The 22,050-nt window shown below is 52.1% G+C and overlaps 1 protein-coding gene across 4 annotated transcripts in view; it reads right to left on the bottom strand.

The window, feature by feature from the left end:
- Positions 1 to 21,605, bottom strand: part of Acot11 (acyl-CoA thioesterase 11) — a 53,059-nt gene extending 31,454 nt beyond the window's left edge. Inside the window, exons 1-2 of one of the 4 annotated variants that reach the window (XM_087904772.1) lie at positions 21,480 to 21,587; positions 17,189 to 17,858 (exon numbers count right to left, since the gene is read on the bottom strand). In XM_087904772.1, coding sequence (XP_087760898.1) covers positions 17,189 to 17,353 — 165 coding nt within the window. In that variant the 5' untranslated portion in view covers positions 17,354 to 17,858; positions 21,480 to 21,587. Of the gene's footprint in view, positions 1 to 16,678; positions 16,834 to 17,188; positions 17,859 to 21,374 lie in introns of those variants that run through there. The other 3 variants (XM_085686357.2, XM_048453261.3, XM_048453259.3) reach the window with 3 other exon arrangements.
- Between the last annotated feature and the right edge of the window lie 445 nt (positions 21,606 to 22,050).

Raw genomic sequence — 22,050 nt, 5'->3', positions numbered from 1 at the left:
TAAAGAGGCTAGCCTGGGGTACACAGAGACTCTGTGGTGGTCTGAATGAGAATGGCGGCCCCGTAAACTCGTATGTTTGAACATTTGTCCTATGTTATCATATGCCATCCCACCTCTCCCACACCACCACCACCACCACCACACACACACACACACACACTGTTGGCAGAACATAGGAAGTATAGCCTAGTGTGTCTCTGGGGTGGGTTTTGACATTTCAAAAGCCCCACTATCCCCAGTTAGCGTTCTCTCCTCTGCCTCCTACTTGCACACAAGGATGCAATCTCTCAGCTACTTCTCCATTGCCAAGCATCTCCACCTGCTGCCATGCTCCCCCTCGGGATGGTCAAGGACTCACCCCCTGAAACTGTTGGCAAACCCCTCAGTCAAATGCTTTCTCTTATAAGATGCTTTGGTCATGGTGGTTTTATCATGGTAACAGAAAAGTAACTAATACAGACACTGTCTCAAAATAAAATAAAATAAAATAAAATAAAATAAAATCATGGGGGGGTTGCTGGAGAGATGGCTTAGAGGTTAGGAACGCTGCCTGCTCTTCCGGAGGTCCTGAGTTCAATTCTCAGCAACCACATGGTGGCTCACAACCATCTATAATGAGATCTGGTGCCCTCTTCTGGTCTGGTGGCATATATGCAGACAGAACACTGTATACATAATTAATTAATTAATTAATTAATTAATTAATTAATTCATGGGAAATAAGTGGGGAGGTGGGGCAAGACACGGAAACAGGATCCCTTAGAGTCCTGGCAGAAATGTAGAAGTGTTGAACACCCGTGGAAGGCTAGTTCCTCGGAAAAGAAGGTTGAACCGAGGGTCTGGAGACATTGGTCGGTAGTGAAGAGCGTGTGACGTTCTTGCAGGAGAACATCACCAGAGTTCAGTTCCCAGCACCCACTTCAGAAGGTTCACAAATGTCAATATGTCTGGCCCCAGAGACTCTGACGCCCTCTTCTGACCTCAGTGAGCAGCCACACGTGCACAAGCCTACATGCGTACATATGTATGCATAATTTACCAAAATTTTTAAAGCTAACCAGAAGCACCTAATATCTGAGCCCTCCTGCTCCTAGTATAGTCCCAAGACTTTTTTTTATTTTTCAAAGAAATCAAAATAAGTCCTCAAAAAAAACACAGGTATACAAGCTTCAAGTTCAATTAGGGACCCTGTCTCAACAAATATGGTAAAGAATAATATGAAGAAGACACATGACATCGATCTCTGGCCCCATCCACCTGCACATAACATGAACACCAGCATGACACCTGGCACACGGTGGGAGCCTGAGAAACAGGGGTCATTAGCTCTGGGTATCCTCGTCTTTCAAATGGCCCTTGGCCAAACTGTCAAGACCTTCCAGCCATGAAAGGCAGGAAGAACTGCCTGCCCAGGCCTCCAAGGCAGTACACCTCCCCCCAATACTGCTCTCCATGGTGATGCTATTATTTTAACTCTGGGCGCATTCAAGCAAAGAGACACACGGAGCAGGAATCCTCTCTCGACTCCTGGTACCCACAAGGCCTAGGAAGCAAGCCTGGCCTGTTGTGGCATAAATACAAGAGTTTGTTCATTGGGCCCTCAGTTCCAATTAATGCCAACCACAGGCAGGAAGAATGCGGACCATTCTAGAACACAGCACATCATCATCTGTCTCCCTCCACCCCAAGGATAAAAATAACCTCATCCGCAATAGGATGCCTGCCATCAGCTAGTCACCAGAACTACCCAGGCCCGCCAAGGAGCACTATGTGGAAAAGGCTGGAGAGCAAGGAGTAGCTGGGTAGACATCCCAGAGCCCAGCAGCCCATCTCCCACTTTGGGAAGCAGGAATGTGGAGAAGGAAGATTCTAGAGTCTGAATGGCATTTGCGTCTAATCCAGCCCAGCCCTCTCTGGAGGGCCTGGGTATCTCTCTTCCCTTCTGCCCAGCCACCCAGCAGCCCCAAGGGACAGTTTCCTTGTCTGTAAAATGAGGCTCTGAAGACTTAGTAAGGATGACCTGGGCTGCCAACGAGGGGACACAGTCAAAGGACTTTGTCAATCACAGATGTCTGGCCTCTGTCCGTGCAAGGACCTGCCACCAGGCTGGGTCTGCCTGCCCAGGAAGGAGGTCTAAGCAGGCTGCTGTCCCAGAGTCAGGGTTCAGGTGAGAACAGACTAGGCAAGAAGTAGCGTGGGCAACGTTGTCACATCCAGGGGTGCGGGGGCCATGTGACCAGGATTCAGCTTTCCCCTGGACAGCATCCCTGCTCCAACTTCTCTGTATTGTTTGGGCACTGGGCCTACAATGTACCAGGACTTACAGCCTGTGGATTGTGAGCAAGTATTTCGCCCTCTGAACTCAGATTCCTCAGCTCATGAAACTGAGAGGGGTCGGTGACACGGTGAGGGGCGGGTGAGATGGAGAATAATTACCCTCCCTTAAGGACATTTTTGTTTTCGAGATGGGGGTCTCATTCTATAACCCAGGCAGATCTCAGACTTACTATGCAGCCCAGGCTGGTCTCAAACTAGCCAGTGCCTCCCACGCACTGGTATTACAGACTTCCATCTGCCATGCCCCACTGTGTTTACTTTTTTAATCTTCACACAACCCTAATAGTTGGGTGTCCCGTTCCCATTTTACAGATGGAAAAACAGAGGCTCAAGAAGAATAAGTGACTGGCCCATAAATACAGAAGATCACATGCCTGTAAGGATAGGACTGGGACTTGGGACACACTTGTGTAGCTTTGCTGTACTAACTTCCATCTAGCAGACAGGAGAGTCAGTTCCGTCTCTGGGCGTTTGATACTACCACAGGCAGGTCGGGCCAGCACCCACACCTATATCTGGGTTCCTGAGACTCCGCCTCATGTCCTCCTGCAGGGGCAGTGTTGGTGTCAGGACCCAGATCAAAACTCTTTCGGAAACCCTGTCTGTCCAGCTGCTCACCACCAGGGAGGAAAATGCTGGAAGCGACTTAGCCCATCCGCAGCTCTGGGGAATGGGTTCACGTGACGCCAGCTGGTCAGACCCTGCTCGGGTCCAGTGCTGTAACCCACCACATGCACTCCTGTGGCTGTCTGGCATGAGCAAGCTTGCCCCAGAAACAGAGGGCCTCACTCGCTCCTGTAAACCCCTCTGCTGCCCAGGCCTCCTGTCTCCCGCCCTCTTCCTCCACGCCTCCCTGTGGGCCTCCCGCCTCAGGCTGTCCGCCACTGCCCACCCCATCACCAAGAGAACTAGGAAGAGGCTAGAATGTTTTGAGCACAAGCAGTCTGACCTAAATGTAAACTGACCCCACTGTGTGGCCCAAGAACCAAACTGACCACACCCAGCCCCAAATCGCCGACATCCAGCAATCCTCCACAGGGAGCCCTGGCACTGAGGTGGGCCATTCAGGGGGTTCTGAAGAAAAGCCCTGGCTTCTCCCCCATCAGAACCCTTCGCCCTCCCCACCACAGGGCCAAGAATGCAGCTCGGCCAGCCTCTGGGTTACCATGGCAACGGGAAGCCAGGCAATGGGCCCAGCCAGACCCTGCCATCCTGCAAGCCACCTCATTTACCCTGGAGCTGGGCACAGCAGCCATAGATATCACAGTTCCTTCTGGAGAGGAAAAGAGAACAAGAAGGAAGGGAAAGAAAAGGACAAAACCATTATGGGGGTGGGGAATCAGAGAGAGAAAAGAAAGGAGGCTGGGAAGAGGGAGAAAGAAGAGAAAAGAAAAAAGGGGGGAAGCAACAGGTTGGGGTGCAACAAAACAAAAAAAGAGTGCATGCAGAGAGAGGGAGAGGGAGAGAGAGAGAGAGAGAGAGAGAGAGGAAGGACAGGAAAGAGGCCCCTCCTGATCCCCACTCCACACCATACATTCCTGGGCCTGAGCTGCTTACAGTTTGTGAGACTCTGGGCAGCTAAGATTTCCTGCCCCAGGAAGCTGGCAGCCGGGCTGGGCCCCTCCAGCTGCTCTCTAGGCCCTGCCGCCTCCACCCTGCTAAGGGTTGGTGCTCAGGCCTTCCCCCAGCAAGTGGGGCCCCTTCTACTAACCCTCAGGCATCCTCAAACCCTTCTGCCACTTTGTCCTCCCTGCCCCCACCCCTGACCCAGCCTCCTCTGACTCAACCCAACTTAGTTCTCCTCTGTGTTTCAGAAGCATTCCCAAGAAGCATTGCAGGGTGGTGGAAGCAGGGGCATGATTTACTGACTGAACATATCCTGTCACTCAGCACAGGGAGTGGCCTAAGCCATCTCTAAAATGGAAAAGCTGGTACACAGGAAGGAGTCAGGGTGCTTAGACCAGGACCTGACACACAGGAAGTGTCATACACTGCAACAATTTGTGTTGCTAAAAAACCTAGGCCCAGTCTGACGGTGGTGGCACACACCTTTAATCCCAGCACTTGGGAGGAAGAGGCAGCCGGATATCGTTGAGTTCGAGGCCAAACTGGTTTACAAGAGCTAGTGTCAGGACAGGCTCTAAAGCTACAGAGAAACCCTGTCTCGGGAAAAAAAACAAACAAACAAAACCCTAGGCCCACAGGGCCCAGAGGTAAGACATCTGCTGAGAAGGGCCAGGTAGTCTGTACAGAGAATGCTAAGGCAGTTAGGGCCTGTGGCCATAACATTCCTTTTTTCTACCAATTATTTTACCTATTCAATTTTCTTGCCAATTTTCACTACCAATTGGACACAAAGCCTGTCTACACTAGGGCTTCATTTCAACTGAGAATCATGGCTGGTCAGGACAGAGTCTGTGGTCCTCGTAGGCATCCCACACTTAATGACTGCCACAAGGCTATGCTACCCAGATCTAGGAAGGCTCCAGAACCTTGGGCAGGAAACAGGCTCCTGGAATTAAAGTCTGGGATTACTGGAGGGCAGCTGGGGTTTGGTGGGAACAAGGTGGGCCAAGCACTGGGAGAAGCCTGCTGGGCCACAATGAACTATCTTCAGTATTTTGCATTTGTACAGGACCAAGCCGTGGAGATGGAGGCTTGAGGCATTTCCCGTGGAGCCCCATTTTCTTTTCCACTCAGCATTGCATCGAATGGCTTGAATAAAGATGGGCCTGCTCATCAGCAGCTGCCTAAAAGGTTAAACAGACCAAAAAGCCAAGCTGGGGAGCCGGGAAAAGGCCTGCTTCACAGGCCTGTGTTTCAGCATTTCTGTCACTGTCCTCTGGTTAGTGCAGGGCTGGCACCAGCTTAATAGTTGTTGATGTGAAAACAGCCTCCTGAGTTCATCTGTCCTTAAACTCAGCTGTTTAACTCCTGCTGTTAACCAAAGTGCGGCCCTGTGGCGGCTGAGGCTTGCCAGCCCAGTAGAGTGGGAGAGGGGAGGAGAGGAAGGAATGACTCAGCGTGGAGGGGGCATCCACAGGCTGGGATTTGCTTGAGGCCCAGCCCTGTGAGTGGGAAACCAGAAGGAGTGGGACTAGCCTCCAGACAGGACAGACAACAGGCTGGAGGGAGAGCAGGGAGGGTACCTGACTAGGCATGGTCTGGGCTCAGTCCTCCAGCTGAGCATCTGAGGGCTGGCTAAAAACCAGGCCTGGAGGGTAACAGTTAAGAGGGAAGGTCAAGAGGACTCCAGAAGAGCAGTTAGAAAGAAACCAGCTCTACAGATCGATGCTGTTATCTCTGTTAAAACTCCCATTTGTTCCAAGTGGTGGTGGCACACACCTTTAATCCCAGCACTAGGGAGGCAGAGGCAGGTGGATCTCTGAGTTTGAGGCCAGCCTGGTTTACAGCGTGAGTTCCAGGACAGCCCGGGCTACACAGAGAAACCCTGTTGGGGAGGAGGGGAGGATCCCATTCATTTCTACAGAACACTGAAAAGAAGGGTCTGTCTGTTCTCTCACGACAAGCAAAAAGGGGACAAGACCATTTAAAGAAGGAAAGAAAACAGGGCTAGGGGTGTGGCTTAGTGGGCAGAGTGCTTGCCTAACATTCAGGAAGTTTGATCCCCAGCACTGCATAAAGCAGTTGTGATACTATCCCAGGACTTGGAAGATGGGGGCAGAAGGATCAGAAGTTCAAGTTCAGTCCCAGCTACAAAGCTTAAGGTCAGGCTAGGCTACAGGAGACCCTGTCTCACAAAGAAAAGAGAAATAAACAAAAGAAAAGAGAAGGTAATTTTCCAGTCTGAGGTGGTAATGGGGGAGGGCTCCTGCTGAGATCTGGCTAAATGCATGAATGAATGAGAAGAAGCAATTATGAAAGACTTGGAGGGGGGTTTCTAAAGAAGGGGGATGCGAAGCCCCAAGAGGATAGTTATGACGTCAGAGGGCAGTGGGTGAGAAGCCGAGAAGGCAGCGTGGTCCACGTGGCCCGAGGCTGGGCAGATCCCCAGAGTGCAGATTTGACTCAAAGTGCTGGAGTCTGTAAGTGGAGGGTGATGGGACCTGCCTTTCAGGTCTGCCCACACTGGGCGTGTGTGTGTGTGTGTGTGTGTGTGTGTGTGTGTGTGTGTGTGTGTGTGAGGGGGGGGGCCTCAGAATGAAGAGGGTCTGCTTGCTAGCAGTGCTGTTAGCAGGAAGGAATGGCACCTGGGTCCTGGGTAGGTCCTGTTCAGGGCATATGTCAGAGATCCAGCTAGCATCAGAACTGCTGGCTGAGAGTCCTTGCTTAGAGTCAGAGACAAGGAGGGAAGGGGCTTGAAGCAAGCAGGAAGTGATAGGTACTGAGTTGGGGGAACCCAGAAAAAAAATGAGCAAGGAAAGGGATCAAGAATTTTCCAGAAGGGCTGGAAAGATGACTCAGCACAAAGCAGTGGTGGCATACACCTTTAATCCCAGCACTCGGGAGACAGAGACAGGTGGATCTCTGTGAGTTCAAGGGCAGCTTGGTCTACAGAGCAAGTTCCAGGATAGGCTCCAAGCTACAGAAAAATGCTGTCTCAAAAAAACAACATAACAAAAAAGACTACTCTTGGAGAGGACCTTGGTTCAATTCCCAGCACCCACATGGCGGCACACAACTGTCTGTAACTCCAGGATCCAACACCTTCACACAGACCTATATACAGGTAAAATACCAAAGCACACGAAATAAGAATAAAATTTAAAAGAATTTTCCAGATAGTGTTAAACGTGCACCGAATATATCAAAGTTCTGATTTGCGCCGCTCTGTTAAAAAACAAGCAAGTAAAAACATAACCATCAGCACATACTAGCTTCTGAGGTTCCCGGGACTCCAGACCTGTATAAAGGGTATGAAGACTTACGAGGAGGTGGAGTCTAATCCTCTCCCCTGGGTCTGAGTCACCTTCAGTGACATTTCAACCAATGTCATGGGAAGCCTAGGCCTCCTGGAACTGTGGGGGACCTAGCCGCCAGGTAAGAAATCTGATCATCTCAACAAAGAATCCGCATGTCGCTTGAGGGTGCTCTGAATGACATTCCCGGCTAAGCCCGACCTGGCAACCAATGTTCACCACAATGCTAGTGAAGCTATACCCGCAGTGAGCTTACCCATAAGCTAGACACCACCCAGTAACCTCCACCTGGGCCACAGGGCAGATGAATCGCCCTGCGGAGCTCCGCCCAGCCTTGTCCAAGCTTCCAAGTCGCAAATCACAATGCATCACTAACCGGTGGGTTCACTAAGCCACGGAGTTTCAGTGTGGTTTGCTTTGCAGTCCTAGTAAACTACAACAGACATGGTCTCCGGGATGCGGGGGAGGATGTAGACAGGAATAAACTTGTGAAAAGACCCAGGGAGCCATCAGCCTGGTGCAAAGGGAGCCCCTGACAGGCTCCCTGACATGGTGAGCAGAGTGAAGGCAGATGGGGAAGGAGGACAGAGATGCAGGGGCCTAGTCCAGGCAGAGTGACTTGGGAAAAGGTTGAGAGGCAGTCAAGTGGAAACCGGGACCCCTCGAGCAGTGGTTGGCAGGCGACCTGGGACTCGAATGGCTTTGCTTACATGGAGGCTGGAAATCCTGGAACTTGTTCATCTGCTAAGGGGTACAGCAGATGGAGGGAGCCCCCAGAGTCAGAGAGCTGCCCACAGCATAGGCACCTAGCATCTAAGAAGTGCTCAGGAACCAGCTCAAAGGTCCATTTTAGAAATCCGCTCTTTGGTGTGCGTTTACTGTATGCTGGGCTGAGCCCTTGGGTAACCCTTCATCTTCAGCTCTACTCTGTAAAACAGCGACCTGAACTGAGCAGATGAGGGGAAGGAGGCATGGACGGCAGAGAGAGAACCCCTCCGCACCAGGACTGCCAGTCAAGGGCAAAGGAAAGCCAGCACAGGTGTGGCAGGAGGATCCCTAGGGAGCCGGTCACCAGTGCGAGGTACTGCAGAGACTCTCCAAGGTTGCCTTTTGGCTCTCAGCCAGAGCAAGTATGACCAGTGGGGCCCTCCTGGGTTTGGGGCTCTTTTCAGGTAAAAAAAAAAATCAGAGCTGCCAGGTCAGGACCATCAATCCCCCAACCAAAGGGCCAAGGCAACAGGCTCAAATTCACCTCAAGTGAGACACACCTTCCCAGCCTTGCAACCCCGGAAGCTTGATTTTTATCTTCAAAGCAAGAGAAGGGTGGACTAAGCTGACTCAGAGGGCCTCAGGGCCCTGGGGAGAGGCTGGGGGGGGGGGGGAGCTGGGAAACAACCAGGGCTTCCCCCCCAACATCTGGCTCCCTTTAAAGATGGCCCCTTCCCTAGCCCCACAGTCATTAAACCTTTGGCTCACTGCTCTCGTTTGAAAAAAATTTTACGACATTTAATTTAGTTATTTACGTATAGCGGTTGGGGGAGGCGAGTGCAGCACGCCTGTGTGAGGAAGGTCAGAGAACAACCTGTGAGAGGCAGTTCTCCAGTCTCGCCTTCAACCACGTGGATCTCAGGGATGGAACTGGAGTCACAGAGCTTGGGGGCAAATGCCTTTACCTCCCAGAGGCTCCTCACCAAACACATCACCCGCTCTCTGAAAATGAATCTCCTCCATCATGGAAATGTCGGCTAATACAAACTTGCTCAGTGACAGGGCCCAGCAGGACCCCACATGCCCAGTTACAGTCAGGCTGGGAGAGAGCTGGTAGAGAGCCAGTCAGATGGTTGGGGGCGGGGTGGCCCAGTGGATAAGAGCACTTGCTGCTCAATCATGAGATTAAAACCCTAGTATACAAATAAAACATCAACCATGGCCATGTGGGCCTGAAAGCACAGTGATGTGGGAGGGAAGTGTGGTGTGTGTGTGTAAGATTGTGGTGTGTGTGTGGTGTGTGTGTGTGGTGTGGTGTGTGTGTGTGAGTGTGGTGTGTGTGTATGATTGTGGTGTGTGTGTGGTGTGTGTGTGGTGTGTGTGTGTGTGAGTGTGGTGTGTGTGTGTATGGTTGTGGTGTGTGTGTGTGTGAGTGTGGTATGTGTGTATGGTTGTGGTGTGTGTGTGATGTGTGGTGTGGTGTGTGTATGGTTGTGGTGTGTGTGGTATATATGTGGCATGTGGTTGTGTGGTTGTGTGGTGTGTGTATATGTGATTGTGGTGTGTGGTGTGTGTGTGTGTGTGTGGTGTGTGAATGTGATGGTGTGTGTGTGGTGTGGTATTGTGGGGTCATGCTATAGTGTGTGTGTGAGTGTGTATGTGTGTGTGTGTATGGTGTATGTGTGTGGTGGTGTGAGTATACGTGTGTGTTTGACAGGAAGTTTGTTGCGGCTTTCTGGCTGCCAGCCTAGCCCCAAGTTCAGTGAGAGACCTGTCTCAAGGGAATAAGAAGAGGAATAGAGCAAGACACTTGTTGTCCTCCTCTGACCTCTATCAATGAGTCCTGAACATATATATGCAATATACACACGTGTGCACAGAATTCATGCACACAAGAAAATCACACACACCTTACAGGACTGTAATCTTGGGAAGAACAAGATGCTGGTCTGGTCTCTTCAGGCCTCATAAGGGACCTGAAGGAAATGAGGGCCCGCATAGCTTTGGGAAACCAGAGTTGCCTTAAGGAGTTCCACAGCCAGCTCTTTTAGTTCTTTGACCCAGGCCAGGACACACCCCAGGGTGGATCACAACCTGTTCTCAAGTCACAGATAGGGCAAGGCCAAGGAGTGAGAAGCAGGACCTCAGGTCCCAGCGAGCATGTGGGACAAAGGTCCAGTCTGGGCCGCTGGTGTAGCGCTGGTTCCAAGACCTCTGAAGGGCCAAGGCAAGGTTCATACAGCACTCCCTAAACTGTGAAGTGAATGTGCCCATGAGGAGGTGAGAAATATCCTGAGAAGCCCAGCAGTGACACACACCAAAGACCCAGCTCTTGGGAAGGGGAGGCAGGATGATCAGGAGTTCAAGGACAGCCTCAACCACATATTTCAAGGCCAAAGTGTCTAAAATATCCCAACAGGGAGGGAGAGAAGAAGGGAGGGAGAGAGGGAGAGAGACGCCCTGAGAGCCAGCCAGCGTACAGCACGCAGCCATTCCTACAGCAGTGTGGCAGCCCTTACAGACTTCCTACTGGGGTTCTGCACACATAGTCATTTACATCTCAGCAAATCCTGCCAGAGACAGGTTTCCCTCCGCCACTGGAAAGGAAGTGGAAGCCGAGTTGTCCACAGGACTTGCCTAAGGCACGAATATGTCACCAAGGTCCTGATTTTCTCACTCTCAGAGCTGGCTCTGCCCTCTGGGCTGCCTCAAGTAACATTAATTCATCAACATATCATCTACCGAGGGTGGTAATGGCTACCGAGGAAGCTCTTGAAAAGGTACCTATATCACATGGCAAGGGGAACAGAAATTCAGTCAACAAGGGCCACTCACCTTTACTTGTGGAACAGGCTCTTTCCTGGCTCTCCATACATGTGCCTCTCTCTGCTGAACCCTGCTTGCCCCCATAGAGAAGTTTACAGGGTGAGCTGTCACCTACTCCAGGAAGCCTGCCTGGGCCGCTCTTGAGTGATGAGGGCCACCTCAGTCTTCCTCTGCCACAGCCTAGCAATGCTGTGCTGTCAATATCAGTTTATGGCCACCTCAGTTGCCCTATGGAGGCCAGGTCTGGTTTGGGTCATTCCTATGTCCCTAACGTACACTGGTCCTTTTCATCATTGCCATGACTCTAATTCCATGCCCTACCTGCAGGGAGGCTACTCCCGGAATGGCAGGGACACACACAGGCCTGTGGCCAGGAGACTGGCAAGGGACCCAGCTGGCTGTACCATCTGTCCTAGAGCCACTGGACAGAGCAGGCCTAAGGCAAAGATGCCAGGCTGTCAACTCTCCCAGGTCGGCCTAGGACAAGGTGAGAGGCCACAGCATTCAGGGTCTTGCCCAGCTGGAGCCTGGGGTCAGACAAGAATTTTATTTTTAATGTATTTATTTTGTGTATATGGGTACTTTGCCTGCTTGTATATCTGGGTACTCCGCTGTGCCTGGTTCCTGTGGAGCTAGAAGAGGGCATTGGATCCCCTGGAGCTGGAGTTACAGAGGGCTTTTAGCCACCATGGGTGCTGTAAATAGAACCGGGGTCCTCTGGAAGAGCAATAAGTGCTCTTAACTGCTGAACCATCTCTCTAGTCCCCAGACAAGATTCAAAGTGATGTAAAACCAGGGCCTTGACTTTCTCAGCTATAAAGCCAGTTGAAAACCAGCCATGTAAAACACTTAGGGACTGACATTTAGCAGGGCCTCAGCAGAAACCACCATTTTGCCATCTCACCTGACCAACAAGCCCTGCCACTGAACCATGGCAGAAACCCACAGATTGATGAGAAACAGGAGTGATTATTTAACCCGACCAGTGTCATGCAAGTTCTGTGGCTCACCAGCATCTCCGCTCCTAACAACACCCGCAGAGGCGGAAGTGGCTCACAGATGATGAGTGTGGTCAACACCGGCAAAATGAGTTGGTGTCTCTGGACCCCTTCACTAGGCACGGGTGAGGAGCGGTGGTCCAGGAGCCCCAGACCCTGGCAAGTGTGTTGTGAGGTCAGCTCAGACAGCCTGGGTGCCCCAGCCTACACTGTCAGTGCACAGAATGAGCACAGGAAACTTCACAAGGGACGACAGCAAGGCCACTCACTGGAGATGCAGATGCTTCCATAGTCACACTGAAGATGAAAGAAGGGGCCCCAGGCTAGCAACTTCCCAAGCCCAGGCTCCTCATGGGTTCCTGGTTGGTCCTAACCAAACTCCCTCTTGTGAGGAGCAGTGGGGATAGGAAGCTAGCTGGGACCATTTGGAGCTGGCAATTAAAGAAAATCAGGTATTAAGCCAAGAAACACCAGGGATGGTGGTCTATACCTTCCACCCCTCACTGGAGAAGCAGAGTCAGGCAGATCTCTGGGAGTTCAAGAGCAGCCCAGGCTACATTGTGAGACCCTGTTTCAAAAATAAAATAATTTAAAAAAAAAATTAAAGCAGGGGACCAGAGAACCCCCAGAAAGCTCAAAGATAACACCAACAAGGCTCCAGACTCCAGCCCAGACTCCAAGGCCAACTGTACTCCCTCCAGCTTCAGCCAGCTGGCAGCTGCTCCTCCCAGGCTCAGGCACTCTGAACCAGTGAAGCCTCATTCAGAACTCAAGGTGCCTGGCACTCCCCTGCCTTAAAGCCTGCAAGGGAAGGGTTCCCTCTGCCCAGATGAGACCCACCTCCTCAGCCTCCAGACCTCCTGCTCGGGACCCCACCCCCACCCTCTCAGTTCTTGCTCTCTAGATAGCCTGAGTTTAAAGCCATTCAACGTCCCTTGACAATTGTGTGACCTCGGGAAGGAGATTCAACCTCTCTGTCTCCATTTCATCCTTAAGAGAGGGCACAAGAGTATTCGGAGTTATAAGGACTGAGTCCATGCATGCTCAGACACAGGTAATCCTTAGATGACACTCATTATTACGGTCATTTGCAGTATTTATGGCAGGTGTCCATTGCCATGGCTTGCCTGCCTTTATCTCTCCTCTACTAGCTCAACAGCTGGGATCCATACTATCACAAGTCACAGCACACTCGTGCACCTGCCATACCCTCAGTCGACACCCATGCAGGGAGCAAGCGAATTGGGTGCAGCGTTGTAAGGTGGCATTGTTAACTCTGGGGTCACGTGGGATGGGAGCCAAAGGGGAAGTGATGACTGAGCTGTGTTAGGATAAAAACTAACCAACTAGACAGATCGAGAACACTGTGCATCAGTCCGTGGCCGAGTCTGGGGTTCACATGCAGCTCCTGAACAAACTGTTGAGCCTCGATGCATCCACTCCTGTATGATGGGCATTGTCATTTTCTGTCTATATGCCTCCCCTCTGCTGCCACATGGTGAGGACCACCATCAGAGGCGTATGCCAACTCTTCAGACCCAAGGTTGGGGACTTCTAGAATCGCCCAGCACACAGGGGTTTGGGGACAAACACCTGACCTAAAGTCACACCATGAATAGGTGAACATGAGATTTTTTTTCCTACGTGTGTGTGTATGTGTGTGTGTGTGTGTGTGTGTGTGTGTGGTACACATGTAGGTATGTATGTCTGTGCACATGCGCGAGGTCAGAGGTGATGTCAAGTGTCCTGTCCTCTCCACATCATCGCTTTGAGGCAAGATCTCTCACTAAGCTAGAAGCTGGCAATTTAAGCTAGGCTAGAATTTCAGCTAATTCCCGGGATCGACCTGTTTCTATCCTTCAGTGCTGGGACCCAACACCCAGATCTATAGCCAGAGGCGAGATGCTAACCGAGTTGAGTCAGGGCTCAGGGTAGGAATGCTAAGCCTCATGTCCAGAAAAATCTCTGAACCAGGACCACTGAGTTCAAATTCCAGTTTTGCCACTTCCTGCCTCTCATAGCTGTGCCAAGGTTTTGCATAGATGCTTGGGATTTGAATGCATAGCCTCTTGTTTGCACATCAAGCGTTTTTACTCATTGAGCCAACTTCCCAGACCTGATAATGAAATTCTAATCCAAGCCTGCCACGATGGCACATACTTGTAATCCCATTACTCAGGAAGCTGAGGCAGGAGGATTAGGAATAGGAGGCCAATCTGAGCTACATAGTGAAACTATCTCAAAACAAAACAAAAAAGAAGAGGAAGAAATAGTAGGGGGAGGGAGAAAGCAAGATTTCAATCCAAGGGCTGTTTCCCAAACTTCAACGTTTTCTGGTCTAGACCCCTGACAAGGCTGGAGAGGAAGGAGAAGCTACTTCCGGTGTCCTGGGGTTCAAAGGAATCAATGGGTCCTATGGAGGTCTGCAGTAGCACCCAGGCCTATGAGCGAGCACAGATGCCCACCGCTGGTTCTGGTCTCCTCCAGCTTGCCATTAGGAGTCTCAGGAGAATGGGGTCAAATAAACAGCTGCTAAGCCCCATAGGAAGCTGACCTGGACTGGGCTAGAACTGAGGATCAGAAGTTCAAGGTCATCTTTGGCAACATCTTCATCAAATTTGAAACCAGCATGAGCCTGGGTTACATGAGACCCTGTCTCAAATACAAAAATAAAAATAGCTCAGTACTAAGAAAAAGAAAGTGTTCCCAAATTCTTCTTTTTTTCCATAGGAGCAAAAGAAATTAAGAAGAGGCCACAGAAATTCAAGATCTGCCAACCAGGCACAAGTTCAAAGGTGGCGAGGAATGTCATTTTAACTAATGTGAGGTTTCTGGGGCCCTGTGGCCCAATTTCCACACTCAACACCCAGATCCATAGCCAGCGGCTAGATGCTAGCCGAGCTGAGTCAGGGTTCAGGGTAGGAATGCTACGCTCATGTTCAGAAAAGTTCTGAACCAGGACCACTGAGTTCAAATCCCAGCTCTGCCACTTCCTGCCTCTGGGCTGTTTAACAGGCTGCTGACCCCTCTGAGCCTGAGTTACCTGGGTTGAGGATGGGGAGGGAGCAGCAGGGTGGACAGCATTGGTTGCTTTCCTTCCAGCTATAACCAAATACCCAACAGAGGGGCTTAAGGACGGGAGGGCTCGTCCTGGCTCACAGTTTGAGGAAACACAGTCTATCAGGCAAGGACCTGATGGTGGCAGCTGGTCACACCGTGTCCACAGTCAGGGAGCACAGAGATGGTGCTGGTACCCTGATACTTTCTCCTTTTTCTCCTTTTATTCAGTCAGGGCCCCAGTCATAGGATTGTGTCACCCACATTCGGGATGGGTCTTCCTTCTCACTTAGACCTCTACAGAAACACTCTCGCAGACATCCCCAGATTCTGAGCCCAGCCAAGCTGACAGTGAAGAGTAGCCACCACGGGGATGGTAAAACAAGCCTGCCTCACTGAACAGAGCAAGTAAATGTGCATGCGCTCAGCATGCCGCCTGGCAAAGTCAGAGTCTGAGGACATTCTACCCGGGGCTCAGGGGACAAAAGCAAGAGGCCCAGTGGCTCAGATTCCACCCTGGGCCTGGCTGAAGAACTGTATGCCCACATTCATTCTCTAGGTATCCTCTGGCCCCTGGCCAGGCCTAGGTACGCTAAGCACAGCTTGTAAAGTTCGCTGGGGTACGGAGATGGAGATACAAGCCAAGCTCCCATCCCAGTGAGAGCAGGGCTCACAAAGGGTACATGGCGTCATGGAAAATCTAGAAAGACTTTCTGAAGGAGGCAGCATCCCAGCTGAATCTGAGGGCTGAGACGGAAGCTACCAGAGAGACAGCAGGCTAGGGGAGGCACAGGGAGGCTGAGATCACTGGGGGGGGGGGGGGAGGTACAGAGTGTGCAGCAACTGGTGAGAGTCTAGGGGGCTCACCGAGGCAGAGGAGGCCAGTCAGTATGATGCTACTACCAACACAGAGGGATGGATGATGGGACCTGGAGAGAGACCAGGGCAAGCATGCCACCAAGACGGTGACCTGCTAGGTAAGTCTGAGCAGGTGAGCAGGTGCCACAGTTACCTTACCTTCAGAGGTGCCCTCTGCTGTGAGAGCAGATGGAAGGGACTTGATGAGATATCAGCCCCTGGGGCTGGGAATGCTGAGCTGAATGGCAGCTGGCAAAGAGGCGGGTGAGACATGTACTTGCCCCCAGGGTCCCTTTTTAAAGGCCTCTTCTAAAACGTCCTCATTTGGCACCTACTGTGCCACGCACAGGCTGTCCAGACGGTCCTGGGTCCTTCTCCAGGCACCAGGCCAAAGGCCCCCAGTGAGTCGCTGAGCGCTTGGGTGTTTCTGGGACCTCAGCATCTATCTCTGCTCCAAAGTCCCAGTTAGGAGGTTCCAGGAAAATATATTCCCAAAGGTCACCCCACAGGACGTTTCCCACATGGCCTGTTCCTCACAGGGTCGTGTCCTTACTCTCCTGTTCTTGTCTGCACACACACTCCCTCACACCCTAAATTCTGTCAGGTCCATAGACTTGGAGTCCTGAGATAGGAGGTCATGAGACACCGAGCCCCGAGTTCAGAAGGCAAGAGAGCTGTACACAGGACGGACACACCACACACACACACACCACACACACACACAGCACCAGGATGAATTCCAGAACTTGCTACAGAGGATTCCGTTCCACCCAGCCCTAAACTGCCAGCCTAAGGGAGCCTGCTCTCCCCAGGGCTCTTTGGCGACTCTACCAGTTGTAACTTAAGAAGTCCGTGGGTTCTGTGAGTTCTCCTTCCAGAGAGAACTACAGAACAGCAGACAGTGAGGCTGGAGATGCAGATCCTGACTTAAGACGAAAGCATCTACTTTCTGGGCCCCACATAAGGGAAGAGCCACATTTGGTTCCCGGTCCACCCTAGCCCACCATTCCATACCCTTCGTAAGTGGTTTCCCACATTCTGGATCATTGCTGCTCAACCTGCCAGGCCCTGGGGGTTCTGTGCGCTGTTCAAGGGCCTCTGGTCACCTGGGCCACAGGCGGCCAGCAGCTCCAAAAGCAGCCGGCTTCTCACAGCTCCTCCTCCCGAGCTCCCGCCCCTCCGGAGCCAGCTGTTAATATCTCCGCCCCGTGTCCTGGCCTCTCCTCAAGCCACCCTCTGTGCACCCCCCCCAACCCTAGCACAGCAGGCTCCCTAGCACCCGCCAGCTGGGCCACAGCCACATGGGAACTGGTGCCCACCTACTGGCACCACCAGACTAAGCTTCTAGACTCAGCCAAACTCCAACCCTCTACCCACTGCCCTTAGTTAACAGAATGGCTCCAAGATCCCAGAGCTCCAGCTCTCTTGCCAGGGATTCCATTCATCCGCAAGAGGGCAGGCTGGAGCATGGCAGGATGCCAGAGAGCTGCCAACGCCTCCTAGAGAGACACCAGACCCACCTACCAGGATTTCACCTTCCGGAGTGCTGCCCACTGGCTCCTGCGCCCAGGCTGCCTGTACCCCGCAACTGCTGAACCGGGAGACAGTACACCAGCCCCCAACAGCCACTTCCTTATAAACCGGTGATTCTTCTTCTAATAGAGGCACCTGCCAAAGTCCACTCTGCATGCCACGCAGTAGTTAGCCTCCAAGGCCACCAACAGGTGAAAGCCCTCCAGGATTTTTCCTTTCCTTTGTCACTTCTGCAAGAGATTTGAGCCAGAGGGCTTAACGCCCACACTGGACAGCACAAAAAAGTCTTGGAGGCCAAAGGAAAGGTGAACAAGTGGCTAAAGATGAGTCCTAGAACACCAGACCCCTTCTGTGATTCAGACTTCCTGCTGGTCCTGCTCCTACCCCACAAGGACAGTCCTAGGGGCTGGGAAGGGATGCATCCTAGGCGCCAATACAGAGCAGATGGGACTGTCTGACGGTCTCGTCTGCCCCCTGCTTCTTCTTCCTGCTTCTTCTTCCGTCCTCACTACGCAGCTGATAAAATGTCCTCTGCCAAAGGCTCTGAGTTCACGCCCAGGCCTCCGAGCAAGTCCCCTCCTCTCTCAAAGCCTCTGCTCTAGGAATCCAGGGCTCTCACGCACTGCCTTGTGCATTCTTGTCAGCTACCAGCACTCGGCCTCTGCAAAGGAGAAACTGAAGTTGTACACCAAAGACAGCAAGATGGGCACCCAACGTGCTACCTCATGCCTGCAATCCCAATACTCTGGAAGCTGAGGTAGAAGGACAGCCATGAATTCAAGACCAGCCTAGGCTAAGGGAATGGAGAAATGGCTCAGTGGCAAAGGGCACTTGCTGCTCTTCTAGAGGAGCCAAGTTCGGTTCCCACACCCATGTCAGGTGGCTCACAACCATCTGTAACTCTTGCTCTAGGAGATACAATGTCTCTGAGCTCCAAGGGCATCTGCATTCATGTATACACATCTGGATGCAGACACATTAAAAACAAATATCCTCTGAATCGAGGTGGAGGATGGGGAGATGGCTCGGTTTGCAAAGTGCTTGTTATTACACGCATGAAGACCTGAGTGGTGGGCACCTGTGATCCCTAGGGAGGCAGATACACACACACACACACACACACACACACACACGATCCCTGGGGCTTGCTGACTAGCCTGTCTAACAGAATGGGTAAGTTTCAGGTTCACTGAGAGATCCTGTCTCAAAAACTAAAGTGAGACCATGAGGAGGCTCAGCGTGTGAAGGGTGCTCACTGCCTGTGGTGGTTTAAATGGGAATGACTCCCACAGGCTCATATATCTGAATGCTTGGTCATCAGGGAGTTGCACTATTTGAGAAGAAATAGGAGGTGTGGCCTTGTCAGAATAGGTGTGGGCTGTGGGAGGAAGTGTGTCACTGGGGGACTGGTTTTGAGGATTCATAAGCCCAAGCCAGCTGCAGTATTGACCTGCTGCCCTGCCTGTGGATCTGGATGTGGAAATCTACTTCTCCAGCACCATGTCTGCCTGAGGCCTCCACGCTCCCCACCATGATGATAAACTTCTGAGTCTGTGAGCAAGCCCCCAATGAGATGCTTCCTTTTATGGGAGTTGCCTTAGTCATGTGTCTCTTCACAGCAACAGAACACTGACTAAGACTCTGCCCAACAATACCCGAACCACACAGTGGTGGAACTGACCACACAAAGTTGCCCTCTGACCTCTAGAGATGTGTGGCACATGTGCCCCGCTGGCATACACACACACATACTCAATAACTGAAATCAATGAAAATGGTTTTAAAGATGAGGAAGCAATTGAAGAAGATAACTCTGGCCTACACACACACACACACACACACACACACACACACAGAGCACACATGGCACTGAGGACTAGAGAGATCCAGGTGGCTTCTAGAGGAGGTGGTACTCATGCCAGCCTAGAGCCTGAATGGGCTTGGGCAGGTTGGGAGGAGGGGTATGGGGAAAGGCCTGATAGGACAGCATAGTCCTGGGCTTTGGGGAGTGCCACCTTACGGGAAAGCAGGAACCTGCCACAGAGGGACTCACAGACCAGCAACAGGGTTTAAGCACTGTGGCTCCTCTGTGCCTGGTAAGCAGGCCCAACATGATGAAGCCTTGCAAGGAAGACAGCAGATCAAGAGACCTGGACTCAGCTCATCTTACTGAGTCCATACCTAATGTCAGGTAAGGCTACTCAACTCACAGCCTCCAACCCCAGGCTCCCCTCTCTCCGGAGGACCACCTCAGACTCACCAGCCTCAGGCTCACCAGCCTCAGTCCAGCGCCTCTATCTTAGACACAAACAAAGTAAAAACCAGAGATGGAAAAGGATGCTTGAAAAGACATACTTGGTGGAAATTGTCTAGACTCAGCTCCTGACCATAAGTCCAGAACCCCATGCGACTGAATCTGCCACAGGCACCCTGTGGGAGGAGCTTCACTCAGACATCAGAGAGGGCTTGAGTGAGGCTAAATCTCAGGAGTGCACAACAGAGAGCTCAATCTCTCTACAGAAGCTCCTGCGACTCACAGAGCAATATCCTGTCTGAACTGGTTCCTGTGAGCCCTCAGAGGTTCTGCCTCACCTGTTACTACAGAGATGTTTCCAAGGGCATCCATGGAGTCTCAAGGACAGGGACCACATCTCCCTCATCTCTGAGCCCCTTCCCCAACATCCAGACCACAGTCTCATATTCAGGTGCCTGTACTAGGTCCTAGAAGGGCTCAAACTTCAGCCTGCAGGGCTACCCAAAGGGCCCCTTAATGTTCAGGGTGCTGGGTTCCACCCAGGTTTTTTGTTTTTCTTTCTAATTCTATATGGATGAGTGTTTCGCCAGCATGTATGTTTGTGAGCTACTTCACCACTAGTGCCCTTGGAAGTCAGAAGAGGATATCAGATCCCCTGGAACTGATGGGTGTGAGCCACTATGTGGGTGCTGGGAATTGAACCCTGGTCCTCTGGAAGAGCAGCCAGTTCTCTTAACTGCTGAGCCATCTTTCTAGCCCCCATTCGACAAGGTTTTTGTTTCAGTAGAGCAGAAGTTAAGCCTGCCTAACAAATCCCCTAGAGATGTCAATTCTGCTGGACCAGAGAGACAGATCAATGGCACAATACGGTGGGGATATGATAAGGAGACCCAGAGACTTGACAGTCTGTCGCCACAGCAACAGCAGCTGAAATGTCCCATCTCCAGGTAGCCTCCTCGACCCCGCCTCAATAGTCTGCACAGAAGCATGGGCCTGTTCACACTTCACAGTCCTGTATCCCTGGTCCTTGCTGGAACTCGAGCCCAGGGCATTGTGCATGGGAGGAAGACCACGTTCCCTACCAAGTGCTCTTTCTCTATAGTTGATTTATGTTGGTGTCCTCTTTTTTTTTTTTTAACCTCAAGTAAGCTGGCAGTGGAGATGGCACAGATTCATCAGAACACCCTGTCCCTTCACAGTGAGAGCCTTGAACACAGACGTTCAATGAGCATCTAGCAATCTTACAAGGGGACACAGTGAACGGAAGTACCTGCCTGCTTAAACCTCTGATCAAATGAAGGCTTGCAGGAATACTGTCACCCTCTCTGTCACACAGCCTCTGGGGCCCGGCAGTGTGGCCCGGCAGATTAAAGGAAGCTTTGAGATAAAGAGTGGGTGGGGCATCAGTGAAGGGAGGGGCTAGGAAAAGAGTAGTGACACCCGCAGAAGAGGAAACGGAGGTGACTATTCAGAGCCCAGAGTCGAGCACTCGCTCTAAACCCCACGCTTTGTGGAGAAAAAGCCTCTAAAGGGGAGCAAGGGGAAGCCCACTAACTGCCCCAGGGAAAGGAGAGGCAGCGCTCACGGAGGTGGGGAGCGGAGTTTAGCCAACCCTGAATACCATTCTGCCCAATAGGTTCTGATACACGGAATCTAGTCTCTGCCAGCTCCTGGTGCGAGTGGACCTCCCACGTGGCCAGCTGCTGAGGGTCTGGACCCAGCCCAACTTTCCAGATTTGGCTTTTGCTCAAGAATTGTTCTCACCTCACGCTATGCCGAGTAAGTCATCACAAGGCGCACCTTCTGGGGAGTCTGAACCCTCAGGTCCCCGGTGGCCAGCCTGAGGCCCTCCCCCATCCTCATGGAGGCCAGCACCCAAGCAACGCTCGCCTGAGTAGAGGACCGTACCTAGCAGAGACCAACCTGAGAGCTGCACAGGAAGGCGACCCACCGAGCTGAGACGCCAGGGACACGTGTGCCCTTCCAGAAGAGGAAGGGTGACACGTGCGTGTGGGGCGGGGGTCTTACCCAAGTGCTGGGATAATCCTGACCCCCCACGGTTGGCAGGGCGGAGTCCAGGACTCCTTGGGTGCCAGAGCAGCGACCATAGGGAGGCTGGAGTTCGGCGGCGGAAGCGCCGACTGTAGACAGAAGGCGGGAGCGGCCAGACAAGTTCCTGGGCCAATCTATGCCCTCCCTCCCATGCTTGGAGCGGGTGGGGCCAGCCAGGGCGGTGGGGTCAGCAGATTCCAGAGGTCCAGGTCCCGGGTGGACGATATTGGAGCACAGGACCCCAACCGACAGTAGACACTTCAGCCCGGAAGTTGTCAAGCCCTGGTCACAGGACAGAGGTGGAAAAGTGGGCACCTGCTCGCCACTGGAAGCAAAAGTTGACTGCTACTTCTCAAGCGGTGCTTGCTAGTCTTAGTATTAGCTGCTATTCAACCAGACCTTTACTATGTGCCCAGTACTGCCATGTGTGTGCTAGGATGAGATACTACACAGAACCCCCAGGATACTCGTAGGATTATTGACTCGGGGAGGGAGGGTGCAGAAAAATAGATGATTCAGAACTAGACAAAGGCAACAGCACCCACTG

This window comes from Myodes glareolus, chromosome 3 (genome assembly GCF_982192425.1).
Source record: "Myodes glareolus chromosome 3, mMyoGla1.1, whole genome shotgun sequence".
Lineage (NCBI taxonomy): Eukaryota > Metazoa > Chordata > Mammalia > Rodentia > Cricetidae > Myodes > Myodes glareolus.
Note: the sequence above shows the minus strand (reverse complement) of the source record. Positions and strands in the feature narration are given on the sequence as shown.